This window comes from Melospiza melodia, chromosome 29, assembly GCF_035770615.1.
Source record: "Melospiza melodia melodia isolate bMelMel2 chromosome 29, bMelMel2.pri, whole genome shotgun sequence".
Taxonomy (NCBI): Eukaryota; Metazoa; Chordata; class Aves; order Passeriformes; family Passerellidae; genus Melospiza; species Melospiza melodia.
This window is the reverse complement of record NC_086222.1, coordinates 489,405-500,160: the sequence shown is the minus strand read 5'-3', so window position 1 is coordinate 500,160 and position 10,756 is coordinate 489,405. Positions and strand designations below refer to the sequence as shown.

The 10,756-nt window shown below is 57.4% G+C and overlaps 2 protein-coding genes across 2 annotated transcripts; both read right to left on the bottom strand.

Moving 5' to 3' along the window:
- Window positions 1-223: 223 nt before the first annotated feature.
- Window positions 224-5,403, bottom strand: REXO2 (RNA exonuclease 2). The gene is made up of 7 exons (XM_063178289.1): window positions 5,272-5,403; window positions 5,085-5,168; window positions 4,758-4,835; window positions 2,442-2,553; window positions 1,807-1,915; window positions 1,532-1,585; window positions 224-643 (listed from the first exon to the last, which is right to left on the bottom strand). The coding sequence occupies exons 1-7, from the start codon at window positions 5,401-5,403 to the stop codon at window positions 514-516; spliced, it is 699 nt and encodes a 232-aa protein (XP_063034359.1). The 3' UTR covers window positions 224-513.
- Window positions 5,404-5,565: 162 nt separating this feature from the next.
- RBM7 (RNA binding motif protein 7) lies at window positions 5,566-8,222 on the bottom strand. Its single transcript, XM_063178287.1, has 5 exons — window positions 8,106-8,222; window positions 7,764-7,926; window positions 7,172-7,274; window positions 6,928-6,994; window positions 5,566-6,650 (listed from the first exon to the last, which is right to left on the bottom strand). The coding sequence occupies exons 1-5, from the start codon at window positions 8,199-8,201 to the stop codon at window positions 6,261-6,263; spliced, it is 819 nt and encodes a 272-aa protein (XP_063034357.1). The 5' UTR covers window positions 8,202-8,222; the 3' UTR covers window positions 5,566-6,260.
- Between the last annotated feature and the right edge of the window lie 2,534 nt (window positions 8,223-10,756).

The following is a 10,756-nucleotide window of genomic DNA, read 5'->3' as shown; positions in this document are numbered from 1 at the left end:
ATTCCCAGGGCTGGCAGAGCAGGTGTTCCAACAATCAGCAGGATTGAGAAGCCCTGGATGGCCGTTATTATTAATGCCCATAATAAAAACATGCCTGGGAGCTGCACGCCCGCGCTCCATTGCACCCTCCGCTTCGTGGGCCGGCAGCTCCCGCTCCAGGACAGCCCAGGGGAGCAGCAGCAGCGTGGGCAGCACCAAAGAAAGGCTGTCCAAAACCACCATCTTTCAACTGACCTCTTTTATTGTGTCGTGAAAGACTGCACCCAAAAGCAGGTGCAAGGAGTATCAAACAGCGTGTTTTACCTGAACATCCGAGCCCGGCGCTGCCGAGGCCCAGCGTGCCCATTCCCCGCTCAAACTGAAAAGCAGCAGCAACTCAGGCTTCTGTCTGCATTGAACAGCTGGTAAGAAACAAGGTAACCCAGGGGGCAGCTTCCCAAGAGACTGGCAAACAAAAGAAAACCAGGAGACGCATCTAGTGTGTGCTACGGGCTGGTGTGGCGGGAGGGGAAATCAGCTGGCAGCTTTGTCACTTTCCCCATTCTCAATCAGTTTCCTTTTCTTCTCATCCGTTTTCCTCTTGAAGATGTGGTCTCTGTAGAACTGGAGTTCTTTGATGCTTTCCCTGATGTCATCAAGTGCTCTGAAAGAGAATTAAGGAGGGTTTCAAAGAGCCGGGGTACATCTCCAGCTATGCCCACATCCTAATGCCGCTGAAAACTTCCAGGCTGCAGGAAACCAAACTGATGCACAGGAAGGTGCATCTGTCAGGCATGAAAATAACACTCATTGTCTCAGGGAAGCAATAAAAGTCCAGTGGTGCCAAGGTGGCAGGGAGTAACTCACAGCTGATTAGTTTATGTCAGCCTGGGACACAGCTGCTGGAAACCAGCATTGGCTGTCAGAAACAATTCCACCCGAGGGAAGAGCCAGGGCTCCAGAGAGCTGCCCAGCTCCAGCCAGGGCACGCTCAGGGCTCAGCTCCCTGCAGCAGCACATCAACCACGGCTTCAGCCAGGACCCCTGTGGCAGCCAGCCCTCCTCCTCCTCCTGCGTGTGCACCAGAGCCTCCTTCTGCCCAGCATGGGCACATCAGAGTGGAGCCACAGAGGCTCCCTGGCTCCTTCCTGCCACCTCTCTGGCATATTCCAAGCTCAGGAAATAGGCACGAGCAGGACTCTCACTCCTCCATTCACAGTTCTGAAATTTTTGTGTTTCTGTGACCACCTCTGCCCAAAAAAAGGGCAGATGACCCCCATTAAGTGACTGTTTGCATGGTCAACAAACATGCACTTTGAAGAGCAGAGTGAAACAGAAGGGCTGAGGAAACTTCTGGTTCTCTGGGTTTTAATAATCCCTTTCCCTACGCTATCTAGGCTTTGGACGGGAGAATTCAAACATCTGACAGGGTGCAGAAGCCATCTCCACCTGCATCAGCCCCAGGATGCTGGAATTCACATATCCTGCTCAGGAAGAGCAGAGTTCTCTGCAGGACCAGCCCTGCTGTCAGAGACGGAGGCACAGAGCTCACCTGTGAGAAGCAGCCTTCTTTGGTGCAAACTCGTATTCCTCCGGATACCAGCGCCTGTGAGCACAAGAATTGCCACTTAGAAAGAAAGCTGGGATCCAAAGGCACACCTGGTGGCTGCTGCGGGTTTGTTACACCTGGTGAAGGAACCCTGGTTCCACTGACACCCAGAGAAGCCACGGCCCTGCCAGTCCCCCTGCTTGATCTGCAGAGCCCCAGCACCACAAATGGGCACCCCAGGGGTACCTCTCAAACCACTTAACTGGGGGAACGCTCACCTGCAAAGCTCCTTGACAGTGCTCACATCAATGATCCTGTAATGAAGGTGCCTCATGAACTGTGGCATGTATTTGTCAAGGAATTTCTTATCTGCATGAACAGAGTTACCTACAAAGACACAAACAAGATGTTTCTTCAAACAGAGGAAAACAGAACAACATGGAAACGAGCGGCAGGCGGAGCGAGCTGGGAGAGATCACAGGGGAAGAAAAGCCATTCACAAGCAGCTCATTTATCCCATTTTCTAGCAAATATGATTGTAAAGGTTTGTCAGATTTTCATTGCAGGATCACATGGGGTTTAACACTAATACCTCTAGTAATTCCTCTGTTACTACTCCCACAATTTGTGTCACGCAGATAAATATCACAGAATTGTGCCAACATCGGGTTTTTCACCAAGTGAAAGTGGCCATTGGTATTAATTCCACTCAGCATATATGATCTGTCCCAAGATCATATATTAAATATATGAAATTCTGGGTAACAGGATACCTGGAAGATCCTTATTCAGCCTTTGGCTGCATAGCCAGGGAGGAACAGAGCACAGAAGAGGAACCCATGCCTGCTCCACGTGCCAGGGGGTGCTGGGAGTGCAGGATGGATGGATGATGTGCAGACAGAAGGTGCCTCACCTGCGAGAGGACAGAGCCCTGGGGGTGTCTGCTGCCGCACGAAGGACAGGAACTCGTACTCTGCCTGCTGCAGCGAGATTTTACTCTCCTTCACCGCCTTAGTAAGGCCAGACTGCAAAACAGAGCCAAGCCATAAATCAGAAACACCCTGTCACAGACACTGCCAGGAACGCTCCAGTTCTCAGGTAAATGTTTAACTCTGCAGTGAAAGGTCAGCCCTTGGAGTGCTGCTGGTCCCCCAGGTGCCTCCTGGACTCTGCATCTCAGTCCCTGGGGCACCCCCAGCCTCTGCTCTCCCCAGGGACCTCCTGCTTGGGAAGGAAATCCGAGGCAGGTAAATAGTGCTGACAGCACTGACCTTCCTGCGTGGTTTGGGACGTTTTCCTTCCCTTTTTTTGATTCCTTTGCTCAGAGCTCTTTCCAGTTACCAAGATGTGAGGCGTTGTTGATCCACCTGCACATCCTTGAGCCAGCAGAGCGCTACCTCCCCACACATCCCTGCTCCAGGAGAGGCCCTCACCTCCCCAGCAGGGAGCAGCAGCTACCAGTGAACACAAATAAACAGGATCCTGCCTTCAGGCTTCATCAAGATTCCTATAAATCAGAAAAGTTCCTCCCTGTTTTTTTTTTTTTTCAATTGCTAAATGTCAAATCCTCTCCAAGTGTTCTCAGTGATTTATTTCCATCTGGCTACGCTATATATTTCCACGACTGTGCAGCAAAAATCTACTTGACAGATCCAAGTGGTGGTTAAAAAATTCATTATGTGGCAGCATTTTCATCTATATTCTAATTGCTTCTCTTCTCTTAGTCAATTAAAAATAAGTAGCTCCTCAGGAGCAGCAAGGACGCATGCTTCCATCTCCAGTTCACTCCTGAGCCGAGGCTGAGCTGGAATCCTCGACTGGGGCAGGGAGAAGCACCCATCACAGTAAATTAATATTCATTTCTCAAACTCTTCTAATTCTTCCCAGGGAGAGCAAGATGCCGAAGGGGAGGAGAGGGGGGTTATGGATGTCTTAAAACTTCAGCCCTTAATTGAAAACTAACTTGAATTTCAATTCATCATCAGGGACTGGAAAATCCATTTGCTCTCTTGCTGCTGGCAAAGAGGAACCTTTGTTTGGTGGCCTAAAGAACTAAAAATAATCTCTTGCTGCAAAAGTGAAGCTTTCAGTTAAAAAATCCACAAGGCCTACAGGGCTGAGGGGACAGGCAAAAGCCTGGAGTCCTGTAAACATGCACCAGAGTCCACAGGGAGAAATCTGCCTTTGACTGGCTCTGGACTGTTCTGCACCAATCCTGCACCTGCTCTTATTCAGGCATTCAAGCTTGACCTCCCCCTTCCCCACTGGAATGATTTTGAATTGTTTTATGCAAGACCCCATCTGGAGGAGCTGTCAGAATTTGAACCCAGCCCAGCCTGCACCAGGGCTCCCACAGAGGCAGGAGGTGGCCAGCAGCTCTGTGTGGGGACCAAGGAACCAAACCCCAATTGTCCCCCTGGGAGAAAGGAGGCTGAGCCCCTGCCCTGCGAGATGTGAGCCAGAGGCACATCCCTGAGTGACAGATCCTGTTCTGCCCCTCTGCCTGCTCCAGCCCTCCCAGGGGAGCTCACTGCTGCTGCTGGGCTGATGCTTCCAGCTCCCAGACCAGGGAGCAGCTTCCAGCACTCCTCCAACTTATCAGAAACCAGGCTGCAAAGCACAGGCTGCTTCAGGCAAGCTGGAAGCTGCAGGCTAAGGATCCCTGAGAGCAGCCTGAACCCTGCCACAGATGACTCGTGAGACCTTGGGCAAAACACTCCACACAGGCTCCTCAATACAAAATAAGAGAGACACTGTCTCCTGTCTTTGAACCCCTCTCTGTGGCTGCGAACTGCTCAGCACAGGAATTGTCCCTGCTGAGGCAGCTGCACTGCTGCTGATCTATCAGAATTAATCGCTCAGAACTACACGTGCTGCAGCTGATCACTCAGGATTTACACGTCCTGCATCTGATCTCTCAGAATTACACGTTCTACAGCTCATCTCTCAGCATTACTCGCCCTGCAGCTCATCTCTCAGCAGCACTTGTGCTGCAGCTCATCTCTCAGCATTACTCATGCTGCAGCCGAACTCTCAGCATCACTCGTGCTGCAGCCGAACTCTCAGCATTACTCGTGCTGCAGCTCATCTCTCAGCATTACTCGTGCTGCAGCCGAACTCTCAGCATTACTCGCCCTGCAGCTCATCTCTCAGCATTACTCGCGCTGCAGCTCATCTCTCGGAATCACCCGTCGCTCCCAGGGCGGCCGAGGCCGAGCAGGGTTTTTACCTTCCCGTGATGCTCCTTGCACCACTCGGACATGCTCTCCAGCAGCTCGTCGGGCTGGTTGATGATCAGGTTCGGGCCCTGGCGGGGAAGGGAAGCACAAGGTAATGGCACAAGAAGTTTAGGGGCCCGTGGAAGTTGGGTGCCGAGCGCAGGCGGAGGCGGGCAGCGCCGGCTGCAGGCACACCGCGCACCGTGACGCAGCCCCGCGCTCCGGTGCGCTCCCACGCTCCCGGTGCGAGCGGCGATCCCGGCGCGGCCGGAGCCGGGACCCCGGCGTTACTTTGCTCCAGCATCGCCGGCACTGCCCGCGGGGCCCGCGCGGCTCACCTCGGCCAGCACGTTGAGGTCGCAGTCGGTGATCAGACACGCCATCTCCAGGATCTGGTCCTTCTCCACGTCCAGGCCCGTCATCTGCCAGGGGCGAGCGGCAGCGTCAGCGCGCCCGGGGCCCGCGCCCCCCGTCCCGTCCGCTGCTTCCCCGCGCCCCCCGCCGCCCCGCGCCGCCGCCCCGCACCTCCAGGTCCACCCAGACCATGCGCTGCCCCATGTCGCCGCCGGCCATGGCCGCCGCCCTCCGCCGGCCCCGCCACAACCGCCCGGCGCAGATCCGCAGGCGGCCCAGGCCGGCGCGGCCGCCGCCCAGCATCGCCGCCGCACTACAGCTCCCGGCGACCCCCGCGCCGCCGCCTACGCGCCATAGGGGGGGGGTGCGCCGCAAGGGCTGCTGGGAGATGTAGTCCACGGTGGCCAGGGGCGCTCCTGCCGTTACCGGTGCCACGGAGCAGCTCCGCTGCCCCGGCCTCAAAGGCGGAGGTTCACCCAGGGGCTTTCCCCAGGGAGACTTTTAATGTTCTTCAAAACAATACTGTATTTTAAATGGACAACGGGGAATGGGTTCATATTGAAAGAGAGTAGGTGCGGATTACATATTAGGAAAAGATTCTTTACTGTGAGAGTGCTTAGGAACTGTAACAAGTTACGCACAGAAATTGTGGATGCTCCATCACTGGAAGCGTTCAAGGCCAGGCTGGATGGGGCTCTGAGCAGCCTGGCTGGTGAAAGGTGTCCCTGCCTCTGGCAGGGGGTTGGAGTGAGGTGATCTTTAATGTACCTACCAACCCAAACCAAAATGTGATTCTGTGACTGTATAAAAACCATGAGGAATGTTACAGATGTCGGGCAGCATCTGTCCCACCTCAACTCTGCTTAAAATGCCAGACCCTTCCATCTGACACAGATGTTCCTTTCTCCTAAAAAAATACTAACAGCACTTATCTGTGACAAATGTCAGTGTGGTGGTTTCTCCACGGCTTCCCTACCCCGTGAAAAGCCCTGAAGTGTGCGTTAACACATTTAATACTGAGACCGGAGTTTGGCAGGACTGCACTGCTGGTATTTTTACAAACACTAAAAGGTGACTTCACTGGGGGGGTTTTGGGGGGTGGGAGGTTTGTACATGTTCTCAGTGAGAAACAGGTCACGTTTGCTTCGCCCTCGAGTCCCTCAGTGGCGCGCCGAGTGCCACTTGGCCTCTCTGTAGCTGTCCCTGCGGTGCTCGTAGCTCCAGCCGTCGCGGTGCCTGTCCTCGTAGTGCTCCTCGCGGCCCCGGTAGTGGTGCTCGCCCTCGTGGCCCCTCTCCTCGAAGCCGTAGTCGTCGTGCTTGCCGCGCCCGTACTCGGGGCCGCCGTCCCCGAAGCGCTCGCGGCCGAAGTGGCGCCCGTCGGGGCCGTAGGGGTGGGCGCCCAGGCGGGCCTTGCGCGGCCCCTCCAGGCGCCGCGGCCCCGGGGAGCCGGGCAGGCCGTGGAACGAGTGCGGGTAGCCGGGAGGGGCAAAGCCGGGCTGCTCCCCGTACTTGCCCCCAAACTGGGGCTGCTGCCGGGCCACGCTGTTCATCTGGAGGGGAAACACAGACAGGGGGCTCGGTGTGGCACGCTCACTGCCTGGGGGAGTGCCTGAACCAAACCCCGGGCTGGCCTCCAACCCACAGTGCTCACACCAGAACCTTTACACTGCCCAGAGCCTCCTCCAGCCCACACTGCTCACACCAGACCCTTACATCGCCCAGAGCCCTCCCAGCTGGCCCCTTCTGTGCCAGGAGCTTTACATCATCTGCAAGTGCCATTCCGGCCCTCCAGCCGTGTATTCCCACCAGCTGTGAGTGAGCACGTACCACCGCTTGTCTCTGCAGGCTCGACGGGTACCCCGGTGCGCCCATGCCATCTGGAACCCTCTCATACCTGCAGCGAAAACACAGCAGCAGTGTCAGCCTTAAACACACAACAGGGCATCTACATCCCACTGGTGCTCCCTCCACGGGAAGGAAACACCAAACTGCCCTTGGAAGTAGGCAGGAACACAGCAAACCATGCAATGTCTGCCTCCACTGCACACTCCTGTGCTGGCCACACTCGTACCTGCTGCAGTTGGATGCTGGATGAGGCATCCCAGGAAGGCTGGTGCCAGGAGCTCCGAGCTGGGAACAGGATGGATTGATATCCTGGGCTGCATGACTGCTCCCTGCGGAGAGACAAATAATTCAGGAGACGCACAAACACCAGTTAAGGAAATGAGGTGTGAAGTGAACTTGCAGAAAATCAACACATTTTGAATTGGCTCTCAAGTTTCATCAGTGATCTGCAAAAGCACTGCAATCTTAGTTCCCACCAGAAAGGGCAGAGATATTGTAGCCAATGTGCCTCATGTAACCACGATCAGACGAGATTTTTGCTGCTCGTATAATTTAGAGCAGATCTTGGAGGTGCTGCAGGAACATCCAATAAAAACCCACAGAGAAGGCTCAGCCAAGGGGTTACACTGGCCATGAGGGACAGGAGGTCCAGGTCCCTGGTCGAAGCACCGGGACAGGAGGATGTGAGGGAAGCAGAGCCGGCAGGTGAGGGACCCCTTGGTGAGAGGCTCCTGCAATTTACCCGTGACTGCTGCAGGCTAGGGCAGCTGACATCAGTTCACGTCCCCCTGCAAAGGGGGTGAAGGTGTCTCCGGTACCTGATCGGAACTGGATGCGCATGGGCCGCCCGTACAGCTTAATCCCGTTGAGCAGCCGCAGCCCGTACGGCACCGACTCCTCGTGCTTGAAATTGACGAAGGCGAACTGCTTGGGCCGTCCATCCCGGTCCTTCGGGATCTTCACGGTGATCACGGGCCCCGCCTGGCACCGGGGGCGAAGGCGTTAGGCAAACACCAGGAGGCAGCGGCCGCCGCCGCCGCGCACGTGCGCCCCGCCGAACCCTGTCCCGCGGCGGCCGCCGTAGCCCCGCCGGCCATGGCGGCCGCGGCCCCCCCGCCGCGCCCTCCCCCGGTACACGCAGCGCGGGCGCCGGGCGGTACCTGGTGGAAGAGCTCGAAGATGAGCTCCTCGGTGACCTTGGGGTCCAGGTTCCCCACGAAGAGCGTCCGGTTCGCCTCGGCTGCCGCTGCCCCCATGGCCGCGCCGAGATCTGAGCGCGCGCGCCCCCAGCCGCTGCTCCCCCCCTGCCCCGCGCGGCGCTTCGCGTGACGTCACCGTCACGTGCGTGCGGGGGCCGCCCCTTCCGGCAGGGGCGGGGCCACGGGGACGGGGCAATGGGAACGGGACTGGGAACGGGGCAACAGGAACGGGGCAATGGGAACAGGAACGGGGGAACGGGAACGGGGCAAAGGGAACGGGGCAATGGGAACAGGAACGGGGGAACGGGACCAGGGAAACGGGAACGGGGCCATGGGAACAGGAACGGGGGAACGGGGCAACAGGAACGGGGCAATGGGAACAGGAACGGGGGAACGGGAACGGGGCAAAGGGAACGGGGCAATGGGAACAGGAACGGGGGAACGGGAACGGGGCAAAGGGAACGGGGCAATGGGAACAGGAACGGGGGAACGGGAACGGGGCAGCAGGAACGGGGCAATGGGAACAGGAACGGGGGAACGGGACCAGGGAAACGGGAACGGGGCCATGGGAACAGGAACGGGGGAACGGGGCAACAGGAACGGGGCAATGGGAACAGGAACGGGGGAACGGGACCAGGGAAACGGGAACGGGGCAAAGGGAACGGGAACAGGGCAATGGCAGCGAGAACGGGGCCATGGCAGCAGGGCAACGGGAAAGGGAACGTGGACAGGACCGGGGCCTCGTCACCACCGGCTGCTGTGGGCGCAGGACCCGGGCGGGACGGGCCCCGGGGATCCCCTGTAATTAACGAATGATGGGCAATGAGCCCCGCTTGCCGCGGGACAGTCGTTGATGCCGCACGTGCGGCGGCCCCGCTGTCGCGACAGCGCGTCCCTGTCAGGAGCTGCGCCCGGTCCCGCCTGGCCGCCGGTGCCGGGTTTGTCCGGTTTGTCTCCCCGTTATGGGCACGCTGCCGTGGAACGGAACGGTGTGATCGGCCGGGGAAAGCCGGGCTGCGGGCTAAACCCGCGGATGGGATGGGGGAGCGGGGCAGAGCCCGGGGGGTTGCGGGGGGACACGGGGGGTAACGCCGGGGCTCCTCCCGGGCTCGGTGCCATGGAGCGGCCGGGCCGTGCCCGCACGGCCTTCCCAGGGATTTCACTCCTCCGAGCATCCTCAGCTCTCCCCAGGCACCGCAGCCCCCTGGGCATCCCAGAAGATGCTGGATGTGAAACGGGCGTTCTCCATCTGGAAACATTTTGAGAGGGGCAGTTGAGCCTTCATTTTTCATTAGATCCCCTCGCGTTGCAGCAGATCCGATTTCCTTGTTAATTGGGTGCTGTTCATTTTCTCCACTTCATTACTCGCCGCCGCACCTAGAATTTATATCCATTTGGTTTAATCGCATTCGCCTGGTTAAATTCCAAACAGTCACTCGTTCAGAAAGGGAATTATTACCTTGCTTTGCCAGGACTTCCACTTTGCCTTAATTTCCCTGGAGCCCCGTTTACCTCGCTATGCCCGTTTTCCCTGCCTGGGTCCCCTCGGGCCTGGCTGGGAGCAGGTGATGCCCGTGCCATCGTGGCTCCTTCCGTGTGACATTGTGACCATCCTGGCCATTGTGGCTCATTCCACATGCCGTCCTGGCCGTCTGGCTCGTTCCATGTGCCATTGTGGCCATCGTGGCTCATTCCACGTGCCACAGCCCTGGCCAGAGGCGGGAAGGAGCGGGTGGGCTCAGGCATTGCCTGGCACAGCCTCACCCAACCCAGGCTTGAGAAATCACAGTGAGAGAACAGGAGCCCCGTCAGGTGCTTCAGAGATGCTCCTGGAGTCCTGGTGTGTTTGTTTGTGCCGCTGTTTTCTGCCCTTTTTGCTCTTAAAAGGAGCAAAGTCCAAAACCAGGAAACTTTTGCTTTGGGAGGAAAAGCCCATTCTTTGGCTGCCCTCTTTCACTCTTAATGAGCAGGCATTTGGAAATATTGCTGAGATTTCATATAATTCACTTGCCAGTTTCAACTATATAGAAGATGGGGGCGGTGTACTTATTCAGGGAGTTTGGAGGTTTTTTTGCTTCACCTTCTTCCTCAGTTTCTCCTGCTTCTCAGCCCACCTCTCCCTGGCAAGACAATGCAAAAGTAAATAGATGAAGACTCATTCTGTGGATATTTAGCATCTGTGCCTGCGGGCTCCTGCCTGTGCCTGGTTGGTGAGGGCAGTAGGACACCAGCCTCAGTGTCCCCTTCCAGCTCACATACACATTTCACCACTGGCTCCCAGTGGAAGGCTCCTGCTTTCCACTCCCAGCTCTGGCAGTTCTGCTCGGTGTAGTTCGAGGTGATGATCTCCTGGAAGTGCTCACAAGCAGGAGCTGGTGCATGGTGGGGCACCAGCTTTTCCCCACAGTAATCGCTCCGGAGCCGCCCGGAGGGGACAGGGACGGGGACAGGGGCAGGGACAGGAACGGGGACAGGGACAGGGACCGGCGGGCACCGCTCCTCGCCATCCCCGCCGCACAGAGGCAGCAGAGCCCCGCGCTTCAGCATCGCGCGTCCCGCAGCATCTCGTCCTCCTCCCACTCGCCCAGCTGGAGCCGAAATGATCAAACGGT